The following is a 27,188-nucleotide window of genomic DNA, read 5'->3' as shown; positions in this document are numbered from 1 at the left end:
CTTCTCCTGTCCTATTCGGTGTCCTGTGTGAATTTAAGTGTGCTCTCTCTAATTCTCTCTTTCTTTCTCTCTCTCGGAGGACCTGAGCCCTAGGACCATGCCTCAGGACTACCTGACATGATGACTCCTTGCTGTCCCCAGTCCAGCTGGCCGTGCTGCTGCTCCAGTTTCAACTGTTCTGCCTTATTATTATTGGACCATGCTGGTCATTTATGAACATTTGAACATCTTGGCCATGTTCTGTTATAATCTCCACCCGGCACAGCCAGAAGAGGACTGGCCACCCCACATAGCCTGTTTCCTCTCTAGGTTTCTTCCTAGGTTTTGGCCTTTCTAGGGAGTTTTTCCTAGCCACAGTGCTTCTACACCTGCATTGCTTGCTGTTTGGGGTTTTAGGCTGGGTTTCTGTACAGCACTTTGAGATATCAGCTGATGTACGAAAGGCTATATAAATCAATTTGATTTGATTTGATATATAGAATGAAACACTATATAGAATGAAACACTATAGAATGAAACACTGTATAGAATGAAACACTATATAGAATGAAACTCTGTATAGAATGAAACACTATATAGAATGAAACACTGTATAGAATGAAACGCTGTATAGAATGAAACACTATAACTTTATGTGTTCCAGCAGGACATCACACGAGGCTGGAAGATCACAGCAGACCAAACACTCCTCCATACTGGAATACTTCAGGAGTAAGAAGGTATGTGAGCAGTTCCTAAAGCGACCACAAGAGAGCGCTCCAAATTCATCACTGTCAGTAAAGAATGAAGCCCTTCTAATTTGGGAATTTTATGAATAAATAACAAATAGATTTGCTCTTACATTCGGAAACATACATATTCGTTCCAGATCTATATATAAATATCAAACTAGTCCCAGAATAACGACGTCACTTGTCTTTGTTTCTTTTTTTAAAAGTGAGGGTGTGCGATAAGTCGCTCTGGATAAGAGCGTCTGCTAAATGACTTAAATGTAAATGTAATGTAGTGCGAAACCTTCCACTCCAACTGTGAGCCGGCCGGGTTGAGGGTGGACAGGCTGTTGCTGTTCCAGGGTCCCCTGGGGGTTGGAGGTCATAGAGGAATGCCATTGTGAAAACAGACTGACACAATGTGTCTGGGTTCGCGTGCTTAATTACGTACTTCTTTGAGAAACCATACGAGACGGTCATTGATGTGGGAAGCTGTTCCTGTTCGAAAGGTTCGCCAGGTGTGTATCCTTCCCAAAACATTTGGGAAGAGTGTACAAAAACATTCAATTTGTTTAAACATGCACTGATGTCAATGGGAGATTTGTAAAACATTTGTGCGCACAAAAGTGGCACAATTTTCATGCATTTACCTGTAGCTTGAAACTTAACATTTTATTATCATTTATATTTTATGTGTCATACATTTGTTATAAATTGCTATTTTATTTATGTCATATAACTTATTGCAGTCTCAACAATCGTTCATTGAGTTAATGTCAATCAATCATTATTCACATCTCGAATGAATGTGCACACTGATAATTAAATGGTGGCCACAGAGGCTATAGGGCCCAATAGAAAATATTGTCTTGTCATGTGAATGACCTCAAAGTGCACGAAACAGGCCAACTGAGTATCATGATACTTCCACCGAAGTCGGTCCCTCTCCTTGTTCGGGCGGCGGTCGACTTCACTTGCCTTCTAGCTATCGCCGATCCACTTTTCATTTTCCATTTGTTTTGTCTTTGTCTTACACGCCTAGTTTCAAACCCCCCAATTACTTGTTCATTATTTAACCCTCTCTTCCCCCATGTTTGTTTGTGAGTAATTGTTTGTATGTAATATGGTTCGTTATGTGGGCTCGCTTTATTGTATTGTATTTTGTCTATTTTTGAGTAAATTACTTTTATTTACTCATATCTGCTGCTTGCGCCTGACTCCTCTACACAAGCTATACACAGACCTCCTTACACAACCATAATGTCACTGGTCATAAGCAGCCATAATGTCACTGGTTATAATCAGCCATATTAATGTAATAATTAATAACATCCTAATTGAATACATAATTCCCCAGCAACACCATATACGTAAAATGTATGCATGCATGACAGCAAGTCGCTTTGGATAAAAGTGTCTGCCAAAAGTGCAGATATGATATATTGTTATAATGTATCTTTCTCAGATGGGTTCTCCTGCGTGCCCACTGAGTTTGACTCTGCCCTTGGCGGAGACCCCAAACAAGGTAGACCTGGTCCAGACAGTGGAGACTTGTAAGCTGAAGGAGAGGTCCTTCAGAGTTCCTTACATAGAGTTCTACTATAAAATAGTCTACGGTGGCGATGGAGTCAAAGGGGAGAAACTCAAGGTGAGCTCATGTTGCAGACGGTTTCCTGTGTTTCTACCTCTCTGAATCTTGGATCATTTTAATAATGATCTCCAAAAATAGCAAAGAGAAAACCCAGTAAAACCGACACTATTTTCTCTTATCCGTTGCCTCCCTAAGAACATATTTTGCCTCTCTACTTTGCCCTAATTTTAATAATAAACTTTAACGACCTGGGCTAAAGGACTATAATTAGCTCTAGGGCTGAATTAAATCAGTAGCTCAAAAGATCAGCATTACATTGTAAAGACAATGTTTCCACGTTCGGGGAGGATCCATTCGTGGTAAATGCTGTCTATGTCAGCTTAATTGGAAATCACCTTTAAATTTCAAGCGCGCTACAGTTGCAGATCTTCGGGCGCTACGGTTCAATCCAGCCCCTAGCCTGATCTAATTCATATGAGTGATAAGAAAGTAGAGGAAGTTAGAGGTTCCATCTGGAAGTCAAAGCTTATAGATCCATTTCCCATCCAATCCAATCCACTTCCCACTGATTGGCACCATACAGACAGAAAGATACAGCAGGCGTGAAACGCTGTAGGTTGACAAGGTTAGGTGTTGTGTCTTTATACACATAAGTCAACACAGGATGAACTGAATGTTGGAATGGCTTTATCACACGGTCTTCTTGGCAGGGAGATACTGTATATACTGGCCATGACTTCAGTGATTTTGGTTGAATATGGAAATTATTGTAATCACTGTCTTTATGATGTCCGACTGGAGGGATTTAAACAAACTATGTCTTGGTTTAGGAGAAAATGAAATAAAAACATTACTCATGGTTACACATATCGGCAAGCTTACGAAGGGATGAAAGAGAACAAGAGTGTTAAACCTACAACTTGTTGAAGTAAAATGTAATATTCCTTTCTATAGATTGTACGCTGTGTTTCTATAGATTTTACGCTGGAAGGCCCTAAAAATGGTCAAAGACTCCAACCACCCTAGTTGTTGACTGTTCTCTCTGCTACCGCACAGCTTCTGAGTAGCTTCTACCACCCCCCCCACCACCCCCAAGCCAGAAGACTCCTGAACAGCTAATCAAATAGAAACCTAGACTATTTGCATTGTCCACACCCCCTCTTTTACGCTGCTGCTACTGTCTGTTTTTTATCTATGCATAGTCACTTTCCCTCTACCTACATGTACATATTACCTCAATAACCTCGACAAACCCTGTCCCACCTCACATTGACTCAGTACTGGTACCCCCTGTATCTAGCCTCCACATTGACTCTGTACCGGTACACCCTGTATCTAGCCTCCACATTGACTCTGTACCGGTACACCCTGTATCTAGCCTCCACATTGACTCTGTACCAGTACCCCTGTATATAGCCTCCACATTGACTCTGTACCAGTACCCCTGTATATAGCCTCCACATTGACTCTGTATACCCCTGTATATAGTCTCCACATTGACTCTGTACCGGTACCCCCTGTATATAGCCTTCACATTGACTCTGTACCGGTACCCCCTGTATATAGCCTCCACATCACATTGACTCTGTACCGGTACCCCTGTATATAGCCTTCACATTGACTCTCCATATAGCACATTGACTCTGTACCGGTACCCCCTGTATGTAGCTCCACATCCTGTACATTGACTCTGACTCTCTACCGGTACCCCCTGTATGTAGCCTCCACATTGACTCTGTACCGGTACCCCCTGTATATAGCCTCCACATTGACTCTAAACCAGTACCCATTGTATATAGCCTCCAGAATGACTCTGTCCCGGTACCCCCTGTATGTAGCCTCCACATTGACTCTGTACCGGTACCCCCTGTATATAGCCTCCACATTGACTCTAAACCAGTACCCATTGTATATAGCCTCCACATTGACTCTGTACCGGTACCCCCTGTATATAGCCTCCACGTTGACTCTCTACCGATACCCCCTGTATGTGGCCTCCACATTGACTCTGTACCGGTACCCCCTGTATATACCCTCCACATTGACTCTGTACCGGTACCCCCTCTATATACCCTCCACATTGACTCTGTACCGGTACCCCCTTGTATATTGCCTCCACATTTTTTTATTTTATCTTTATTTTACTAGGCAAGTCAGTTAAGAACAAATTATTATTTTCTATGACAGCCAGGGAACAGTGGGTTAACTGCCTGTTCAGGGGTAGATTTGTACCTTGTCAGCTTGGGGATTTGAACTTGCAACCTTTCGGTTACTAGTCCAACACTCTAACCACGAGACTACTCTGTACCGGTACCCCCTGTATGTAGCCTCCATATTGACTCTGTACCGGTACCCCCTGTATATAGCCTCCACATTGACTCTGTACCGGTACCCCCTGTATGTAGCCTCGCTACTGTTATTTTACTGCTGCTCTTTAACTATTTATTAGTGATATTTTTTATCTATTTTTTTACCTAACACTTATTTTTCTTAACCTCATTGTTGGTTATTGGTTTGTAAGTAAGCATTTCACTGTCACCTGTTTTATTCTGTTTTATTCAGTCTAAAGGCACTGCATCTCAGCGCAAGAGGCGGCACTACAGTCCCTGGTTTGAATCCAGGCTGTATCACATCTGCCCGTGATTGGGAGTCCCATAGGGCGGTGCAGAATTGGCCCAGCGTCGTCCGGGTTTGAACAGGGTAGTCCGCCATTGTAAATAATAATTTGTTCTTAGTTCTTAACTGACTTGCCTAGTTAAATAAAGGTTAAAATAACTAAAATAAATATATATATATTTTTGTTAAATGTGAATGTAGAAAGAGAAGAAAGACAGCCACATGTCGTTAGAGTATTTAACTCATCTAACTCCTGTGTCTGTCTGAGTGTTTAAGCATATAAAGCTGTCTGCCACCCACTCTCACAAAGGTGTGAGGAGAGCAAACACAAATGGGCCCTGCAGGTGTCAAATCACGTTTAGTAGATCTCCCTGCTGGTGGGCTGGCCTGTGGTGAGCTGATTGCTGATGGACTTTTCAATTCAATTCAAGGGGCTTTATTGGCATGGGAAACATATGTTAACATTGCCAAAGCAAGTGAAGTAGATAATAGATGGCCTTTTCTCTGTGTTGCTAATGTCTCAACAGGAAATAGATGTGGGCAGATGTTTGGGAGGCTGCACTGCAGGACACCGCTGTCTTCTCAGGTCAACTAGAACACAGCTGCTCCCTCCCACCCTCCCTCCTTACAGTACCCCAGATCTCCTCCTCCTCTTCCTCCCTGCAGCACCCCAGCTCTCCTCCTCCTCTTCCTCCCTGCAGCACCCTAGCTCTCCTCTCCTTCTCCTCCTCTTCCTCCCTGCAGCACCCCAGCTCTCCTCTCCTCCTCTTCCTCCCTGCAGCACCCCAGCTCTCCTCCTCCTCTTCCTCCCTGCAGCACCCTAGCTCTCCTCTCCTTCTCCCCTCCTCTTCCTCCCTGCAGCACCCCAGCTCTCCTCCTCCTCTTCCTCCCTGCAGCACCCCAGCTCTCCTCTCCTCCTCTTCCTCCCTGCAGCACCCCAGCTCTCCTCCTCCTCTTCCTCCCTGCAGCACCCCAGCTCTCCTCCTCCTCTTCCTCCCTGCAGCACCCCAGCTCTCCTCCTCCTCTTCCTCCCTGCAGCACCCTAGCTCTCCTCTCCTTCTCCTCCTCTTCCTGCCTTCAGTACCCCAGTTCTCCTCTCCTCCTCCTCTTCCTCCCTGCAGCACCCCAGCTCTCCTCCTCCTCTTCCTCCTTGCAGCACCCTAGCTCTCCTCTCCTCTCCCTCATCCTCCTCTTCCAACCTTCAGTACCCCAGTTCTCCTCTCCTCCTCCTCTTCCTCCCTGCAGCACCCCAGCTCTCCTCCTCCTCTTCCTCCCTGCAGCACCCTAGCTCTCCTCTCCTCTCCTCATCCTCCTCTTCCAACCTTCAGTACCCCAGTTCTCCTCTCCTCCTCCTCTTCCTCCCTGCAGTTCCCCAGCTCTCCTCTCCTTCTCCTTCTCTTCCTGCCTTCAGTACCCCAGTTCTCCTCCTCCTCTTCCTCCCTGCAGTTCCCCAGCTCTCCTCCTCCTCTTCCTCCCTGCAGTTCCCCAGCTTGCCTCCTCCTGCCTCGCATCTCCTCTCTCATAACAACTGCCTGCTAGCTGTTAGCTCTAACACTTTTCTACACCCATAAAGTTAGGCTGTTGTTGTTTAAATACCACTTGTTTGGTTTGGTTTCTTCTTCACACTCCCTCCAAGTGTCCTCAGTTTGTGATTGTTGCATATATTGTAGTGATAGGCTTATATATTACGTAGAGACCTATATTTTTTTCTGGTGAACAGGTTTGATGTGAAAGTGTATGTTTGAGAAATGTGTTTATTCTTGGATATCGTGCAGCAAAACACAGACCTAGATGTCTATGGGATATATTTGGTTATGGATTAAATGCATGGTTTTTCACAACAGCACTTCACCTTCTTATAACCTTGTTTCACTCAGTACTGCAGGAGCCCCTCTGATTCAGAAGTATGCCATCTGTGGGCTGAGAAACAGCCACATATTCCTCAACCAGCATGGCAAGATCAGCACAGTTTTCTCCAGCTCCTCCTGTCTCTGCCAGTCCTGAACCAGTCCTCTACTAGAGAATACACTCACCACCATCCCCAGTCCTCTACTAGAGAATACACACACCACCATCCCCAGTCCTCTACTAGAGAATACACACACCACCATCCCCAGTCCTCTACTAGAGAATGCACACACCACCACCCCCAGTCCTCTACTAGAGAATACACACACCACCATCCCCAGTCCTCTACTAGAGAATACACACACCACCATCCCCAGTCCTCTACTAGAGAATACACACACCACCACCCCAGTCCTCTACTAGAGAATACACACACCACCATCCCCAGTCCTCTATATGATGTCCTCTACTAGAGAATACACACACCACCATCCCCAGTCCTCTACTAGAGAATACACACACCACCACCCCCAGTCCTCTAGTAGAGAATACAGTCCCCAATCCTCTATATGATGTCCTCTACTAGAGAATACACACACCACCATCCCCAGTCCTCTACTAGAGAATACACACACCACCATCCCCAGTCCTCTACTAGAGAATACACACACCACCACCCCCTATGACTGTCTTGCAGAAGTCTGTAACATCCAGTTCAGAAACAACCCCCGTAGAAATGTATTTATATATGGCTGCAGTACCACATTGACAAGCTAAATGGAGTTTTACCATCTGGACTTATACATATACCAGTCCTGTCTGATATACATGGAGTGTCTTTGTGGTTAAGATCTTCAACTTGTTTTAGGACCTTCAGCTCTACCTGTTTCTAAGCTTCAGTCTAGGCCTATGTTGAGTCAATTGTTGTTACTATACTTCCACAGCTACCAGATGTCTCTGAATGCAACACTTTGCTGATGCTATTCTTGTGTTATACATCAAAAAATTATTTTGTAGATAAAACGTATTCCAAAACCATGAATCAACTGGATATCAGGCATCAGTGTGTCAAACTGCTTTGCTTTATCTTGGCCAGGTCGCAGTTGTAAATGAGAACTTGTTCTCAACTGCCCTGCCTGGTTAAATAAAGGTGATTTTTTATTATTATTTTATTTTAAAACCCGGAAAATCAATGAAGAATCAATGACTACAACAAACTACTTATCTCTTCAACAAATGCTTGACTGTACTAACTTACAATTCACATTGCTCATTGTCATGCCTATGGAATCCATATTGTGCAGCATGGCGAAATGCTAATTTAGAACTTTTAAATTACAATAGTTAGGGATTAAACATAATATAACGAAATTGTAATCGAGCCATTTAAATAGTGATCTGAGGGAAACATTCGGACAATATCTGTTTGAAGGGGCACACGTGTGTAAATAGTTGCGTAAAACAACGGTTTCAGTTTGTAACATCGGCTCTCTTTTTTTCCTCAAGAAATGTTATGGCTTTAGGGATTACGTGTCATATGTAGTAAATAAGCGATAGAACATATTTTTTGAAGGGCTTCTCTTTAGAGAGTGCAAGGTACGAGTGTCTTGAAAGGTATTTTGTTGTTTGCTACCACCCAAGTGGTTACAAATTCTTCATCTTAAAAGGACTGTGAATTTCTCACAATTTACTAAAAAGCCACGCGTAATGAAATGAAAGACACCTAAGATGCACAAAGTCGTTGATGCGTAAATATTCACATTGTAGCTTCTTATATCCTAACTCTCATTCGTGATAAATTATAAATACGTTACGTAGGTAATACATTGATAATACTATATATTAATTGTGCTGTTTGTATGAAGGTGTGTTGCGTAAATAGAGCATATGTATAAAAAAAGATAGGGTTTGAAAAGTTGATAAAGGCAAAACATGTGAGACTACATGATTGCAACACAACTCATTCGATTGCCACACAAGATAGGAAAAAAAGTGAATTCTAGATATTTTACAAGAATGCTCCAGGCCGGATATAAAACGCGTAATTACAAGTTAGAATGAAAAATGTCCACTGTAATGTATCTCTTAAATCCACCAGAGTACACATAAACCTCATTTTATCCACACCAATTAAATGACACATTTGTATACTTCGAGATGGGTTCAATGATTGTAACTGGAGTATAGGGACCATAACAATTAGGGCTGTATTTGACCAGGTGTGAGGAAGCCTAGATATGATTCAAATGGGAACATCCCCAACTAGGAAGACTTCCCTTTCTGTTCATAGAAGTAGGTGTCGTTGCCAAATTATACCCATTTGTCGAAATTAATGGATCCATTATAAGGCGGTTAACCTCCTACGGTGAGCAAACATCCTTGGCTGTGCTGTCCTCAGAGAGGTTTGACAATTTTCTCGATATTTTCTATACGATTGAAAGCTTTAATTTGTCCCTAAATACCATGAAAATATTTTGTAGTGATATTATATATCTAATATATTAGTCACGAGTTACTATTCAAAGGAAAAGTTGTTCAATTGCAATTTTCTCGTTAGATGTTGAGAATACCGTTTCAATTAAATCTACAATCTGTTCACACCTTGTTAACCATACCATTAGCCTTGCTTTACATTCGCTGATTGTTGATTTACATTTGCGACTAAATAGCATCTTTTATGGCTGTTGTCCGAGGGTTTAGGGACACCGTAGCCAATGCTGTAGCATTTGATATAAAACCTGAAGCTTCCAAAGCTCTCCAGTCACTCCAACTTCGGACTTCTACTGCATGCTAGAGAACAAGACATAGATTCTCCAAGGACCCACAACAAGAACCATGTACCATTACTTTATCTCGGAGATGTTACCTGTTGCTATGATCACTGCCATTGCCACGTTAGTGAGCATGGCTACTGCAAGATCATCACTCAATTATTTGGAAAGCCACTTTTCCATGGAGAACGAGTCTGAAGAAGTGCGTTCTGCAGCTATCAAGAGGCTGCTGGAGGTGTTTGGGATGGAGGATGCTCCTCTCCTCCGGGGCGACAAGCAGCCGCCTCAGTACATGGTTGACCTGTACAACGCTGTCGCAGATGTGGACGGAGTTACCAAGGACCCCTACATCCTGGAGGGGAATACAGTACGCAGCTTCTTCGACAAACGTAATATTTAGATATTTTAACCTCGACCCTGTCGATAGATCAGTTATATTAGGTTAGACCTGTACCTGTATCGCTATTGCACCCGCCAGTCCTATGATTCACCTTATGCAATGTTTACAAATAATTAGTATTTTATGCATGATATTACGCACGTATTAGGCTCACATTTTAAGTCTTATCGGGGCACTTTTGCGTACTTATTTTGACAATAAGTATTATCCTTCCCTTACACAGTGCACAGTGAACAAATTGAGTTCCTGTTCAACTTGTCCATGGTGGCCAGTAGTGAGAAGGTTCTAACCGCGGAACTCCATCTCTTCAAGCTGCGGCCTCAGGTTTCTGCAACATTCAATAGATATCACTTCTGTCAGGTATAAAACTCAATGTGACCCATTTATATATATAGGCAGACATGCAGAGGCTCAACTGTCATTTAACTCCTCAAAAGTAAGCTACTCAAAGCTAATGATGAATCCATTCATTCCCTATAGGTCAGTGTCTACCAGCTTCTGGATAGCAGCAAAATGAACATTACTCAGGGGAAGAAGCTGCTGTCTTCCAGACTGATCCCTGTCCCCTCCACTGGCTGGGAAGTGTTCACCATTACACAAGCGGTAAGTATGTCATCCATCCATTCATCCATAAATTCATCCATCCATCCACCCACCCATCCACCATCCATCCATCCATCCATCCACCCATCCATCCATCCATCCATCCACCCATCCATCCATCCATCCATCCATCCATCCATCCATCCATCCATCCATCCATCCACCCCTAACCCAAAATAACTCTCTCCCTATAAAGGTGCGTTCCTGGATGGCTGTTGAGGGCAATAACCTGGGTCTTCTGGTCACAGTGCAGACCCTGGGAGGAAGCCAGATGGATGAGAAGGTGGTGCGTTTCTCTTCAGGCCGTAACCACCATAAGAGCAAGCAGCCCATGCTGGTGCTGTTCACTGACGATGGCCGCCGTGCAGCCGCTCTGGATAATACAGTCAAAGGTAGCCTAACACACAATCCAGTTTTTATTCATGTGTTATTACTGTATTACTGGTGTATTAACACAACATCTCTGTCATAATACGTCATCGTTTATTTGTACTTTTATCAGTATTGCTACTCTATTTTTTCCCCGTTGAACCTAATATCAATAGTATCAATAATCTTAATTGAGTGTGTATTCAGTTCAAACGGAACCACATTTCCCAAACCGACTCTACATTTCCCCTATCCAGATCCAAATGAGACCCCAGCTGTCCCTGGCCTGTCCAACCTCCCCAACACCCCAGGCTTCCACCGTAGCGCCCGCTCCCTGGACTATGACGAGGACGTAGAGAAGATGACGTGCCAGCGCCTGCCACTCTACGTGGACTTCGAGGAGATCGGCTGGTCCGGGTGGATCGTGTCGCCTCGGGGGTACAATGCCTACCACTGTAAGGGCTCCTGCCCCTTCCCCCTGGGCCAGAACATGAGACCCACTAACCACGCCACCGTCCAGTCTATCATCAACGCTCTGAAGCTGACTAAAGGCATTGAAACGCCGTGCTGCGCGCCAGACAAGCTCTTCTCCATCAATCTGCTGTATTTTGATGATGACGAGAATGTGGTGCTGAAGCAGTATGATGACATGGTGGCAGGAAGCTGCGGCTGCCATTGAGCTGGACGGACGGACGGACGGACGGACGGGGGGTGACTGTGCTAAACCAAGATGGCTGACACGGAGCAGCAGTGTATCTCATTCAGGAGGGCACAACGTTGCAAACCTCACAGATAGAAATGTTTTGTATAGAGCTCACACCCTTCTACATGACAGAGAATGATGTTTGTTAGATGTGATATATTTCTATCTGATTGTTCTGTAATCTTGCGCCCAACTGAATGCGACTGCTCTGTGTGGATGGATGACTGCCCCAGGGCCAGATGGATGACTGCCCCAGGGCCAGATGGATGACTGCCACAGGGCTGGTGCTGTACAACGCTGACCAAGGTGTATTGTGTCAAAGCAAAGGAGGACAAATATTAAAATCTAATTTCAGTCGAGGTGTTGGTATAAAACCGCCTCTTACACTCAGCGATGAAGATGAAGATGAAGCAATATGCAGGCAGAGTCCTACGTGTAACATATGTAAATAGGTAGAAATTATAATATATGACAGGGCATGACTTGATTTCCTGTGACAGATGTAAATGTGTATATTAAATGATTGATGATTGTGAACTATTATAACATTTTAATAAATTGTGCGAAAAAATAAATAAATTGTTTGACAGAATGAGTAGTGAATTTGAAATTAGTGAATTTGGCTATTTCAGCCACACCCATTGCTGACAGGTGTATAAAAGCGAGCACACAGCCATGCAATCTCCAAAGACAAACACTGGCAATAGAATGGCCTTACTGAAGAGCTCAGTTACTTTCAACATGGCACCGTCATAGGCTGCCACCTTTCCAAAAAGTCAGTTCGTCAAATTTCTGCCCTGCTAGACCTGCCCCAGTCAACTGTAAGTGCTGTTATTGTGAAGTGGAAACGTCTAGGAGCAACAACGGCTCAGCCACAAAGTGGTAGGCCACACAAGCTCACAGAACATGACCGCCAAGTGCTGAAGCGTGTAAAAATTGTTTGTCCTCGGTTGCAACACTGACTACCGAGTTCCAAGGTCAGCACAATAACTCTTCGTCAGGAGCTTCATGAAATGTGTTTCAATGGCCGAGCAGCCGCACTCAAGCCTAAGATCACCATGGGCAATGCCAAGCGTCGGCTGGAGTTGTGTGAAGCGTGGCCCCATTGGACTCTGGAGCAGTGGAAATGCATTCTCTGGATTGACAAAACATGCTTCACCATCTGGCAGTCCAACGGCCGAATCTGGGATTGGTGAATGCCAGGAGAATGCTGCCTGCCCCAATGTATAGTGCCAACTGTAACGTTTGGTGGAGAAGGAATAATTGTCTGGTGGCTGTTTTTTGTCGTTTGATAAGTAGGTGTCTAGATAGTCCATCTGTAGATGCTCTACAAATGGTCCACTATCAAAAAACTATCTGTTGATAAGCAAATGATTGCTAAGGGTAGGTTTAGAATAACAGGTAAGGGTTAAGTTTAAGTTTAGGATAAGGGTTAGAGTTAGGGTTAGGGTTAGTAGATAGTTGAAATGTTACTGATAGTCTACAGACTATCCAAATAAAGTGTTACTGATATATATAAATATATTATACTGTATCAGTAACATATATATATATATATATATATATATATATATATGCTATAATGCATCTGTATAGGTGACCGTGTGTACTGTAGCAATGTACACATACGGCGATGCACAGACACTATCTGATCATTAGCGAGTGCACAGGAAGAATTCACTTTTCACACACTGACTGTCCTGCTTTTCAAACTGTATGTAAAACCAATTAAATAGGCAGTTAAAATACAATTAAATAGGCAGGTAAAATACAATTAAATTGGCGGGTTAAATACAATTAAATAGGCAGTTAAAATACAATTAAATAGGTCAAATTAAATTAAATAGGCAGGTAAAATACAATTAAATAGGTCAAATTAAATTAAATGGGCAGGTAAAATACAATTAAATAGATCAAATTAAATTAAATAGGCAGGTAAAATACAATTAAATATGTCAAATTAAATTAAATGGGCAGGTAAACTACAATTAAATAGGTCAAATTAAATTAAATAGGCAGGTAAAAGACAATTAAATAGGTCAAATTAAATTAAATAGGCAGGTAAAATACAATTAAATAGGTCAAATGAAATTAAATAGGCAGGTAAAAGACAGGTAAAATACAATTAAATAGGTCAAATTAAATTAAATAGGCAGGTAAAATACAATTAAATAGGCAGGTAAAATACAATTAAATAGATCATACAAAAATTAAATTAAATAGGCAGGTGACCAATATACTTTTTAATATTCACTGTCAAGTTTAAATTAAATAGGCAATGAAGATGATTACTTTTGTTTGTCCACTGTCCAGTTTATCATTGATTCACAGTACATTGTGTTTGGAATTTGAAGATCCCATTAACTACATTGTGTTTTGTAATTTGGGTGAACCATCCATTAACTTACATTGTGTTTTGTAATTTGAACCATCCCATTAACATTGTGTTTGGTAATTTGGGTGAACCATTCCATTAACTTACATTGTGTTTTTGTAATTTAACTTACATTGTGGTGAACCATCCCATTAACTTACATTGTGTTTGGTAATTTGGGTGAACCATCCCATTAACTTACATTGTGTTTTGTAATTTGGGTGAACCATCCCATTAACTTACATTGTGTTTTGTAATTTGGGTGAACCATCCCATTAACTTACATTGTGTTTGGTAATTTGGGTGAACCATCCCATTAATTACATTGTGTTTGGTAATTTGGGTGAACCATCCCATTAACTTACATTGTGTTTGGTCATTTGGGTGAACCATCCCATTAACTTACATTGTGTTTGGTCATTTGGGTGAACCATCCCATTAACTTACATTGTGTTTGGTCATTTGGGTGAACCATCCCATTAACTTACATTGTGTTATTGATTGGGTACTATCGCTTCTCTACATTCACATCATCATGTGATAATGTATGTCAACAACATACATGGATCACCTGGTACTACTTACTTGCCTACTTAATTTAGGAAATATTATAACCATGTCATAAATGATCATACCATAACCGTCAATGACATCAACAAGTAGGCCTAACTCATGTGAGAGCAATATTAGCACCCCGCATCTTGGACCAATGCAGTCTCAGTCCAAAATGCATTATTTCTTAATCTGATTTCTCAGGTCCACATTTTAGCAGATGCTTTTATCCAGAGCGACTTACAGGAGCAAATATGGTCAAGTGCATTGCTCAAGGGCACATTGGCAGATTTTCCACATAGTCGACTCAGGGATTCAAACCAGCAACCTTACAGTTACTGGCCCAATGCTCTTAACCGCCAGGTTACCTGCTGCCCTGTAGTAAAGAGTTGAATTTACCTGAAGTTATTTCAGTCTTTGAGGCACCAGCGATTGGAAACAATCAATCATCGAGTCAGCCAGCCAGGTCCTAAACTATGACATGACTCACAGTTAGATGCTATCAGAAACACCATGACTGGCTCTTTCTGTTACACATCATGGAGGAAGACCAAGAACCCATGAAGATGGAAAAAGATCAAGGGCGCATCCTCAATGGGACCCTATTCCCTTTATAGTGCACTACTTTTCACCGGGACCCATAGAGTTCTGGTCAAAAGTAGTGCACTATATAGGGAATAGGTTGCCATTTTGGACAAATGCCTGACTTTACACATCATCGCTGGTTACAGAATAAGAGATCACAACACAGGATGGGAATGGACATGCATCAGAACTGTGAGAAAACAATCTAGTATCTTTGAGTTAATGCCGCACCATACAAGTGATAAATCTCACTTGACTTGGTTAACTATGACATCGTAAATCACTCTCACTAGGCTTCAGTATTCACCAGTATTGCAACATACATGTGATCAATCAGTCTTGCGATGAAAATCAAATTGAATCAAATCAAATCATTTTCGTCACATTGCGCCAAATACAACAGATGTAGACCTTACATTGAAATGTTTTACTTACAAGACTTTAACCAATAATGCAGTTTTATGAAAAATACCTCAAATAAATAAGAAATACAAGTAACAAATAATTAAAGAGCAGCAGTAAAATAACAATAGCAAGGCTAAATACAGGGGGTACCAGTACAGAGTCAATGTGCGGGGGCACCGATTAGTCAAGGTAATTGAGGTAACGTACCCGTAGGTAAAGTTATTAAAGTGACTATGCATAGATAATAACAGAGAATTGCAGCAGCGTAATGGGCCGTGCAAAAAGTCTGAGTAGCCATTTGATTAGATGTTCAGGAGTCTTATGGCTTGGGGGTAGAAGCTGTTCAGAAGCCTCTTGAACCTAGACTTGGTAATCCGGTACTGCTTGCCGTGCAGTAGCAGAGAGAACAGTCTATGACTAGGGTGGCTGGAGTCGTTGACAATTTTTAGGGCCTTCCTCTGACACCGCTTGGTATAGAGGTCCTGGATGGCAGGAAGCTTGGCCCCAGTGATGAACTGGGCCATTTGCACAACCCTCTGTAGGGTTGCTCTCGATGGTGCAGCTGTAGAATCTTTTGAGGATCTGAGGACCCATGCCAAATATTTTCAGTCTCCTGAGGGGGAATAGGTTTTGTCATGCCCTCTTCATGATTGTCTTGGTGTGCTTGGACAATGTTAGTTTGTAGGAGATGTGGACGCCAAGGAACTTGAAGCTCTCAACCTGCTCCACTGCAGCCCCGTTGATGAAAATGGGGGCATGCTCTGTCCTCTTTTTCCTACAGTCCACAATCATCTCCTTTGTCTTGATCACATTGAGGGAGGGGTTGTTGTCCTTGTACCACACGGTCAGGTCTCTGACCTCCTCCCTACAGGTTGTCTCATCGTTGTCGGTGATCAGGCCTACCACTGTTGTGGCATCGGCAAACTTAATGATGGTGTTGGAGTCGTGCCGGGCCGTGCAGTCATGAGTGAACAGGGAGTACAGGAGGAGGCTGGGCACGCACCCCTGAGGGGCACCTGTGTTGAGGATCAGCCTGGCGGATGTGTTGTTACCTACCCTTACCACCTGTGGGAGGCCTGTCAGGAAGTCCAGGATCCAGTTGCAGAGGAAGGCGTTTAGAGCGTGATCACACAGTCTTCCAGAACAGCTGGTGTTCTTATGCATGTTTTAGTGTTATTTGTGTCGAAGTGAGCATATAAATAGTTTAGCTCTTCTGGTAGGCTTGTGTCAAGAGGATAGAATTATGGTCAGATTTGCCAAATGGAGGGTGAGGGAGAGCTATGTGTGTGGAGTAAAGGTGGTCCAGTGTTTTTTCCCTCTGGTTGCACATTTAACATGCTGATAGAAATTTGTTAAAACGGATTTAAGTTTCCCTGCATTAAAGTCCCCGGCTACTAGGAGCGCCTCCTCAGGGTGAGCATTTTCTTGTTTGCTTATGGCGGAAATACAGCTCATTCAGTGCTGTCTTAGTTCAATCTTCTGACTGTGGTGGAATGTAAACAGCTATGAAAAATACAGATGAAAACTCTCTAGGAAGATAGTGTGGTCTACATCTTATCATGAGACACTCTACCTCCGGTGAGCAATAGCTTGAGACTTCCTTAGATATCGTGCACCAGCTGTTATTTACAAAAATACCTAGTCTGCTGCCCCTTGTCTTAACAGATGACACTGTTCTATCCTGCCGGAGCAGCGTATAACCAGCCAGCTGTATGTTGATAGTGTCGTCGTTCAGCACGACTCCATGAAGCATAAAATATTACAGTTTTTAATGTCACGTTGGTAGTTTCACCTTACGCGTAAATCATTTTTTCTCCAAAGATTGCACATTTGCTAGCAGAATGGAAGGAAGTGGGGTTTATTCGATCGCCTACAAATTCTCAAAAGGCAGCACTCCCTTTGGTCCCTTTTTCTCCGCCTCCTCTTCACGCAAATCACGGGGATCTGGGCCTGTTCCTAAGCAAGCCGTATATCCTTCGCGTCGGGCTCATCGGAGTCGTGAAAGGAAAAAAGTATATTCTGCTAGTCCGTGGTGAGTAATCTCAGTCCTGATGTCTAAAAGTTATTTTTGGTTTTAAGATATGGTAGCGGCAACGTTATGTACAAAATAATTTTAAAAATAAGTTACCAACAATGCAAATAAACTAACAAAAAACACAATCAGTTGTGGACACGTAAAACGTCTGCCTTCCTCTCCGGCGCCATTTTATCCCGTTTATCCCGTTGCCCAGAACAGCTGATGCTCTCATTCATGTTTCAGTGTTACTTGCCTCGAAGCGAGCATAGGAAGTAATTTAGCTCGTCTGGTAGGCTCGTGTCACTGGGCAGCTCTCAGCTGTGCTTTCCTTTGTAGTCTGTAATAGTTTGCAAGCCCTGCCACATCCGACAATGTGAAGAAAAAAAATGGAAAAAAATTGCACGGCTGGTTAATAGCCAATAAAACAGCAACCATTCTCTCCGGCAGCCATCCTCTTCTATTTTGTACTGTGAAAAACATTTTGTGGCACTTATGATAAACACTGAAAGGTAGATGGGAATATAGCCTTTCCTACTTGGATATTCTGGCTAAAATAACAAATTAGTCATATCACCTGGAGGCTTCAACAAAAACATCTGTGGTAATGCTATACTGATGGGGGCATTTCTGTATCTGGTCTATTTCTTCTTTTCATTCAGTCCACATATCTTCCTTATCGTATCAATTGTGTATTTGATACCACTAAGTCGTGTGATAAATGCAACACCTTAGCCAGTATTAGAGTGTTGGACTAGTAACCACAAGGTTGCAAGATCAAATCCACCAAGCTGACAAGTTAAGGTAAACAATCTGTCGTTCTACCCGTGAACAAGGCCGTTAACCCACTGATCCTAGGCTGTCATTATAAATAAGAATTTGTTCTTAACTGACTTGCCTAGTTAAATAATGGTACAAAAAAAATAAAATTACTATTTCAAAGGGTTGGTGAAGGAACAAAGTGTCCAATGTTTTTTTTATTGTATTGTCCTTGAACCGCGTGACAATAAAGATGTCTAAGGTTATGCAACACAAAGGCTCTTGGGTTTGACAGTAAAAGTGAAAGTGTAAAGGTCTGTAGTGACGTCTATCGATCCAGAACCATAGAAGGGACAGAGAGAAATATTTAACAGCTGTAATAAACACATCTCGATGGGAATATTAGGGACATTACTGTGCATTGTCAGAAAAGCCACAACATGTACTCTATGTACGTATATTGGCTGTTTTGAATGCCGATAGATTCTGTTAACCTCTTTCTACTTCATTTATAAAGGAAATGTTCTCTTAGCGGTGTCATAACTCATCAACCATTAACATTTATAAAGGAACGGTTCTCTCAGTGGTGCCAAAACTCATCAAGAATTAACATTTATAAAGGAAATGTTCTCTTAGCGGTGCCATAACTCATCAACCATTAACATTTACAAAGGAAATGTTCTCTTGGCGGTGTCATAACTCATCAAGCATTAACCCATCACAGTCTAAGCCGGGGGGGTTTTGTCACCAAACACTCTCTATATACACTTCCATTCATCTTTCTAACTGGTGCTGGAGACCTACAGCCTAGTGAGGCCCCTAGTCTGTTTATTTGACCTTTATTTAACGAGGCAAGTCAGTTTAAAAAAAAAAATCATATTTTCAATGATGGCCTCAGAACAGTGGGTTAACTGCCTTGTTCAGGGGCAGAACAACAGATTTGTACCTAGTTAGCTCGGGGATATGAACTTGCAACCTTTCGGTTACTAGTCTAACACTCTAACCACTAGGCTACCCTGCCGTCCCAGTCTAGTGAGGCCCCTAGTCGAGGCCCCTAGTCTAGTGATGCCCCTAGTCAAGGCCCCTAGTCTAGTGATGCCCCTAGTCTAGTGATGCCCCTAGTCTAGTGATGCCCCGAGTCTAGTGAGGCCCCTAGTCAAGGCCCCTAGTCTAGTGATGCCCCTAGTCTAGTGATGCCCCTAGTCTAGTGAGGCCCCTAGTCTAGTGAGGCCCCTAGTCAAGGCCCTAGTCTAGTGATGCCCCTAGTCTAGTGATGCCCCTAGTCTAGTGAGGCCCCTAGTCTAGTGAGGCCCCTAGTCTAGTGATGCCCCTAGTCTAGTGATGCCCCTAGTCAAGGCCCCTAGTCTATTGATGCCCCTAGTCTAGTGAGGCCCCTAGTCTATAGTCAAGGCCCCTAGTCTAGTGATGCCCCTAGTCTAGTGATGCCCCTAGTCTAGTGAGGCCCCTAGTCTAGTGAGGTCAAGGCCCCTAGTCTAGTGAGGCCCTAGTCTAGTGAAAGTGCCCCAAGGCCCCTAGTCTAGTGATGCCCCTAGTCTAGTGATGCCCCTAGTGAGGCCCCTAGTCCCCTAGTCTAGTGAGGCCCTAGTGAGGCCCCTAGTCAAGGCCCTAGTCTAGTGATGTCAAGTGATGCCCCTAGTCTAGTGATGCCTAGTGATGCCCCTAGTGATGCTAGTGATGCCCCTAGTCTAGTGAGGCCCTCTAGTCAAGGCCCCTAGTCTAGTGATGCCCCTAGTCTAGTGATGCCCTAGTCTAGTGATGCCCTAGTCTAGAGAGGCCCCTAGTCCCCTAGTCAAGGCCCCTAGTCTAGTGAGGCCCCAAGGCCCCTAGTCTAGTGAGGCCCCAAGGCCCCTAGTCTAGTGATGCCCCTAGTCTAGTGAGGCCCCTAGTCTAGTGAGGCCCCTAGTCAAGGCCCCTAGTCTAGTGATGCCCCTAGTCTAGTGATGCCCCTAGTCTAGTGATGCCCCTAGTCTAGTGAGGCCCCTAGTCTAGTGAGGCCCCTAGTCAAGGCCCCTAGTCTAGTGATGCCCCTAGTCTAGTGATGCCCCTAGTCTAGTGATGCCCCTAGTCTAGTGATGCCCCTAGTCTAGTGAGGCCCCTAGTCAAGGCCCCTAGTCTAGTGAGGCCCCTAGTCAAGGCCCCTAGTCTAGTGAGGCCCCTAGTCTAGTGAGGCCCTAGTCTAGTGAGGCCCCTAGTCCCCCTAGTCTAGTGATGCCCCTAGTCTAGTGATGCCGCTAGTCTAGTGATGCCCTAGTCTAGTGAGGCCCCTACTCTAGTGAGGCCCCTAGTCAAGGCCCCTAGTCTAGTGATGCCCCTAGTCTAGTGATGCCCCTAGTCTAGTGAGGCCCCTAGTCTAATGAGGCCCCTAGTCAAGGCCCCTAGTCTAGTGATGCCCCTAGTCTAGTGATGCCCCTAGTCTAGTGATGCCCCTAGTTTAGTGAGGCCCCTAGTCTAATGAGGCCCCTAGTCAAGGCCCCTAGTCTAGTGAGGCCCCTAGTCTAGTGAGGCCCCTAGTCAAGGCCCCTAGTCTAGTGAGGCCCCTAGTCAAGGCCCTTAGTCTAGTGATGCCCCTAGTCTAGTGAGGCCCCTAGTCTAGTGATGCCCCTAGTCTAGTGAGGCCCTAGTCAAGGCCCCTAGTCTAGTGATGCCCCTAGTCTAGTGATGCCCCTAGTCTAGTGAGGCCCTAGTCAAGGCCCCTAGTCTAGTGAGGCCCCTAGTCAAGGCCCCTAGTCTAGTGATGCCCCTAGTCTAGTGAGGCCCCTAGTCTAGTGAGGCCCCTAGTCAAGGCCCCTAGTCTAGTGATGCCCCTAGTCTAGTGATGCCCCTAGTCTAGTGATGCCCCGAGTCTAGTGAGGCCCCTAGTCAAGGCCCCTAGTCTAGTGATGCCCTAGTCTAGTGATGCCCCTAGTCTAGTGAGGCCCCTAGTCTAGTGAGGCCCTAGTCAAGGCCCCTAGTCTAGTGATGCCCCTAGTCTAGTGATGCCCCTAGTCTAGTGAGGCCCCTAGTCTAGTGAGGCCCCTAGTCTAGTGATGCCCCTAGTCTAGTGATGCCCCTAGTCAAGGCCCCTAGTCTATTGATGCCCCTAGTCTAGTGAGGCCCCTAGTCTAGTGAGGCCCCTAGTCAAGGCCCCTAGTCTAGTGATGCCCCTAGTCTAGTGATGCCCCTAGTCTAGTGAGGCCCCTAGTCTAGTGAGGCCCCTAGTCAAGGCCCCTAGTCTAGTGAGGCCCCTAGTCAAGGCCCCTAGTCTAGTGATGCCCCTAGTCTAGTGAGGCCCCTAGTCAAGGCCCCTAGTCTAGTGATGCCCCTAGTCTAGTGATGCCCCTAGTCTAGTGATGCCCCTAGTCTAGTGATGCCCCTAGTCTAGTGAGGCCCCTAGTCTAGTGAGGCCCCTAGTCAAGGCCCCTAGTCTAGTGATGCCCCTAGTCTAGTGATGCCCCTAGTCTAGTGAGGCCCCTAGTCTAGTGAGGCCCCTAGTCAAGGCCCCTAGTCTAGTGATGCCCCTAGTCTAGTGATGCCCCTAGTCTAGTGATGCCCCTAGTCTAGTGAGGCCCCTAGTCTAGTGAGGCCCCTAGTCAAGGCCCCTAGTCTAGTGAGGCCCCTAGTCAAGGCCCCTAGTCTAGTGATGCCCCTAGTCTAGTGAGGCCCCTAGTCAAGGCCCCTAGTCTAGTGAGGCCCCTAGTCGAGGCCCCTAGTCTAGTGAGGCCCCTAGTCAAGGCCCCTAGTCTAGTGATGCCCCTAGTCTAGTGATGCCCCTAGTCTAGTGAGGCCCCTAGTCTAGTGAGGCCCCTAGTCAAGGCCCCTAGTCTAGTGATGCCCCTAGTCTAGTGATGCCCCTAGTCTAGTGATGCCCCTAGTCAAGGCCCCTAGTCTAGTGAGGCCCCTAGTCAAGGCCCCTAGTCTAGTGAGGCCCCTAGTCTAGTGAGGCCCCTAGTCTAGTGAGGCCCCTAGTCAAGGCCCCTAGTCTAGTGATGCCCCTAGTCTAGTGATGCCGCTAGTCTAGTGATGCCCTAGTCTAGTGATGCCCCTAGTCTAGTGATGCCCCTAGTCTAGTGAGGCCCCTAGTCTAATGAGGCCCCTAGTCTAGTGATGCCCCTAGTCTAGTGATGCCCCTAGTCTAGTGATGCCCCTAGTTTAGTGAGGCCCCTAGTCTAATGAGGCCCCTAGTCAAGGCCCCTAGTCTAGTGAGGCCCCTAGTCTAGTGAGGCCCCTAGTCAAGGCCCCTAGTCTAGTGAGGCCCCTAGTCAAGGCCCTTAGTCTAGTGATGCCCCTAGTCTAGTGAGGCCCCTAGTCTAGTGATGCCCCTAGTCTAGTGAGGCCCCTAGTCAAGGCCCCTAGTCTAGTGATGCCCCTAGTCTAGTGATGCCCCTAGTCTAGTGAGGCCCCTAGTCAAGGCCCCTAGTCTAGTGAGGCCCCTAGTCAAGGCCCCTAGTCTAGTGATGCCCCTAGTCTAGTGAGGCCCCTAGTCTAGTGAGGCCCCTAGTCAAGGCCCCTGTCTAGTGATGCCCCTAGTCTAGTGAGGCCCCTAGTCTAATGAGGCCCCTAGTCAAGGCCCCTAGTCTAGTGATGCCCCTAGTCTAGTGAGGCCCCTAGTCAAGGCCCCTAGTCTAGTGAGGCCCCTAGTCAAGGCCCCTAGTCTAGTGATGCCCCTAGTCTAGTGAGGCCCCTAGTCTAGTGAGGCCCCTAGTCAAGGCCCCTAGTCTAGTGATGCCCCTAGTCTAGTGAGGCCCCTAGTCTAATGAGGTCCCTAGTCAAGGCCCCTAGTCTAGTGATGCCCCTAGTCTAGTGAGGCCCCTAGTCAAGGCCCTTAGTCTAGTGAGGCCCCTAGTCAAGGCCCCTAGTCTAGTGAGGCCCCTTTCCACAGATGGGTCACAAGAATTTCACCACACCCGCAAAAAAACATCTGCTGAACACATGTAGGTGACCAATGAAATGGTATTTTATTTGATTTATTAGTGTGTCACCCAAAGTGTTTGGACGCTACAGGCAGAAGTTGGGTAGATCGGCTGTACCGAGCAAGACAGAGAACACCATCCTGTTCATGAGAGTCTCATTTTCCATAGAAGGGGTTATGATAGTTTTGTAGGCCAAGCTGTTCGGACGCTACATTTTCAAGATGTCTCAGCGTCTGACAAACACCTCTCGAGCTCTGTCACCTTTCGACCGCAGATGCAGAAGTGCGACATTGGCGGATGAGGTGGATTGAGACAAATCCAATATCTTTATCTTAAACTGGCATATTTTTTGATGGGGGGGGGGGATTTTGTATTATGCTAATTAGACATAGACTAGGGGGTTAACATTTATAAAGGAACTGTTCTCTTAGTTGTGTCATACCTCACAAACCATAAACAAAACAGAGTGAAACGCAGTACACAACTTTATTAGTATTTGTTAGTGAAAACCAATATAACAAGCGAGAAAAATATACATTTGACAAAAAAAATCTACAGTCTCAAAACATACAAAGAATACACAAATGCAAAGAGATTTCATTCAAAAAAAATTGTAGGCACTTTTACTTGGTGGCGCAATGGTTGGTGGCGCTATGTTCAATACAAAATCAACTCCAATTGTATTTGTCACATGCACCAAATACAACAGGTGTAGTAGACATTACAGTGAAATGCAATACCAGATTTTATGCAGTGGTGTAAAAAAAATACTTAAGTAGAAATACTTTTGTGAGTATCTTTACTTTGCTTTTCATATTTTTGACAAGTTTTACTTTAACTTCACTACATTCCTGAAAAAAGAAAAGTACTTTTTACTCCTTACATTTTCCCTGACAACCAAAAGTAAATTTTAAATGCTTATTAGCAGGACAGGAAAATGGTCTAATTCACACCCTTATCAAGAGAACATCCCTGGTCATCCCTACTGCCTCTGATCTGATGGACTCACTAAACACACATGCTTTGCTTGTAAATGATGTCTGAGTGTTGGAGTGTGCCCCTGGCTTTCCATATATAAAATAAATAATTAATCGGTGCCGTCCGGTTGTTTATATAAGGATTTTTTTTATTTTTTTTTTTTATTTTACTTTTGATACTTAAGTATATTTTAGTAATGACATTTACTTAAGTATATTTCAAAACCAAATACTTTTAGATTTTTACTCAAGTAGTATTTTACTGGGTGACTTTCACTTTTACTTGAGTCATTTTCTATTAAGGTATCTTTACTTTACTCAACTATGGCAATTGGGTACTTTTAACATCACTGGTTTTATGCTACACACAAAAAACTGTACAAACACACACTCACACACTCGCACACACACACACACACACGCACACACGCTCACACGCTCACACGCTCACACACTCACACTCTCACACACTCACACACTCACAAACACACACACACACACACACACACACACACACACACACACACACACACACACACACACACACACACACACACACACACACACACACACACACACACACACACACACACACACACACACACACACACACACACACAAACACACACATACAAACACACACACACACACACACACACACACACACACACACACACACACACACACACACACACACACACACACACACACACACACACACACACACACACACACAGGTTCCGACAGGATTGCTGTACAGTAAAATGCAGCCATACAGAATGGCTGGGCTGACTTCAACAGGTACGGGTGTCTGTTAAAGGAATAGCAGAACTGCACAGTAGCAGAAAGTATGCAACATTTCCAGTTAGATCTCTGTTAAAGCAGCAGATGCCTTCTGCAGTAGAAAAGCAAAAATGTCCCTCCAGTGACCAGACATCATCGAAAATCGTACTGATTTTACAATAGGACTTGTCACGGCAGGATGGCAGAGTAAATGGTTATAGACGACACGGTCTCGAAAGCTTCTAGCCTCCTCGCTTCTTTAGCCCCTTCATGTGCTGGAAAACAAATATATTGGTTTCAGGAAGATGAATAAAATCAATGAATAAATAAATAAATCCTGTTGTTATGTTAGAAATTCTCACCTTTTTACTCTTCTTGGTTTCAACCTTCAGCATCAGTTCATTCACCCACTTCTCTCTGGGGTCAGCACAGAACAACCTGCCTCTCTTCATGGTGAACCTGACGTGGACAGGAACAGAAATAAAAACTCAGGGTGACCTTCAAAACACGAACGCGGATGAAGCTTATAGCCTTTTACAGTTTTGCAGTTGAACCTCATGAAGTGAGTGAACCTCCGTCGTGCATCACAGAGCTGGATGTCTCGTCCATTGTAGGTCCTTTTTAACATGTTCTGTATTACTAAAGTCATGTAGCAGCCTTTCTACGGTTCCACTCCTCTATTCTCAGTCAGGACTTACACTATAGCGTGGATGTTACAGCCCCCGTCCGTCTCTTGCCTCCTGTAACTCGTCACCATCCTCACAGCGGTCTTCTTCACCCTCCGCACGTACTTCAGACAGCAGTCTTCATAGGAACCTGGGGGGGGGGGGGGGGGGCATGGAGAGGATCGCAGCTCAACGTCTGTACTTTATGATGAATGAAATAAGAGAAGGCCCCCAACTCTGCACAGAAATTAATCAGTGTATTCCATTGGTTCAAAATGGAATAAACTGACCCCCCCCCCCACATGCTACTATCAGTAAAGCAAAGCTAACAACACCACCGACTGAAACGCTATCCGACAATCAGTGATCAAATAAAACCAGAACAACACTCAGGGTGAGGCTGGCTTATCTCTCTGAGGACAAGTGGCCAGCTGGTAGTATCAAAGTCCTAGTATCTGTATTTTTCCTGCATCTTTCCTGTATTTTTCCTGTATAACAGTGCATAATATGAATGTCAAAATCCATAAACAACAACTCATACAGCCAGAAGAGGACTGGCCACCCCACATAGCCTGGTTCCTCTGTAGGTTTCTTCCTAGGTTTTGGCCTTTCTAGGGAGTTTTTCCTAGCCACCGTGCTTCTACACCTGCATTGCTTGCTGTTTGGGGGTTTTAGGCTGGGTTTCTGTACAGCACTTTGAGATATCCGCTGATGTACGAAGGGCTATATAAATACATTTGATTTGATTTGATCAATTAATTCAAAAATATTATACAAAAGCCCGTTTTACATCAGCACTTGTCACATAGAGTCTTAATTAACCGATACCCAGCCCATGTTAAATCCTATTTATACTAAACGTACCTTGGGCCAGCGTGACGCATAGACAGGCTAGGATTAGAATGAACATTACGTTGAACCGCATGGCTGGGTGTGTGTGGTCGTGGCTCTGTGAAGAGTTCCTGGAGGTGCAGAGTGGAATCAAACCCTGCAGCAACACAGGAATAGCCATACACCTTTATCAATGTCTCTCTGCTTCCGGCAACTTCCCACATCTTACTGCCCCAAGCTATCCACTTTCAAGTCGTTTTGTAGTTTTACCTAGGCTATATGATAACATTTTGTATTCCATTGCTAATGGACATCAGCAATCACCTTAAAATAAAGTGAACTAAATATGCACACTTTTCAGTCCAGATGTATAATTATATAGAAAATAGTAATATGTCCAAATGTAGACCGCCTGTATCAACTCACAATATCTTGTTAAACTTTTTGCAAGCTAAAAAGTGAATAATACATATTTCACTGATGATAACGCACAAAATCTATAACATTCAAAACTATGCAAAACCATATGCTTTTCATACGACAGTGACACAAAAGAAGTAATCCTTGCACTCTAGAAGGCTACCCTGTACAAAGGCAGCTATCAGTACTACTCACAAAACTCTGAAGGAGATAGGATGTCTTTAGTTTGCTGCTGTTCCCTTTGATTCTGCTGGGTGTGCAAGGGAACGTGCTCTTATGTAGTTAGCGTCACACAGACAGAG

At 44.2% G+C, this 27,188-nt stretch overlaps 2 protein-coding genes and 1 pseudogene across 3 annotated transcripts; 2 read left to right on the top strand and 1 right to left on the bottom strand.

The window, feature by feature from the left end:
• The first annotated feature begins 632 nt into the window (after positions 1-632).
• LOC135518382 (uncharacterized) lies at positions 633-6,921 on the top strand (annotated as a pseudogene).
• A 2,252-nt stretch (positions 6,922-9,173) lies between these two features.
• On the top strand, positions 9,174-12,200 carry admp (anti-dorsalizing morphogenic protein). Of its 2 annotated transcripts, none has more exons than XM_064929903.1 (5): positions 9,174-9,925; positions 10,160-10,260; positions 10,417-10,539; positions 10,736-10,931; positions 11,166-12,200. In XM_064929903.1, the coding sequence occupies exons 1-5, from the start codon at positions 9,601-9,603 to the stop codon at positions 11,585-11,587; spliced, it is 1,167 nt and encodes a 388-aa protein (XP_064785975.1). In that variant the 5' UTR covers positions 9,174-9,600; the 3' UTR covers positions 11,588-12,200. The 2 variants fall into 2 exon arrangements, with proteins under 2 accessions (XP_064785975.1, XP_064785967.1); XM_064929895.1 differs by having other exon boundaries at positions 10,160-10,296.
• An 11,477-nt stretch (positions 12,201-23,677) lies between these two features.
• Positions 23,678-27,188, bottom strand: ccl25a (chemokine (C-C motif) ligand 25a). The gene is made up of 5 exons (XM_064929882.1): positions 27,082-27,188; positions 26,500-26,623; positions 25,669-25,786; positions 25,333-25,429; positions 23,678-25,245 (listed from the first exon to the last, which is right to left on the bottom strand). Exons 2-5 carry the CDS (start codon positions 26,558-26,560, stop codon positions 25,213-25,215), a joined length of 309 nt encoding a protein of 102 aa, XP_064785954.1. The 5' UTR covers positions 26,561-26,623; positions 27,082-27,188; the 3' UTR covers positions 23,678-25,212.

Source organism: Oncorhynchus masou, chromosome 3 (assembly GCF_036934945.1).
Source record: "Oncorhynchus masou masou isolate Uvic2021 chromosome 3, UVic_Omas_1.1, whole genome shotgun sequence".
Classification (NCBI taxonomy): domain Eukaryota; kingdom Metazoa; phylum Chordata; class Actinopteri; order Salmoniformes; family Salmonidae; genus Oncorhynchus; species Oncorhynchus masou.
Note: the sequence above shows the minus strand (reverse complement) of the source record. Positions and strands in the feature narration are given on the sequence as shown.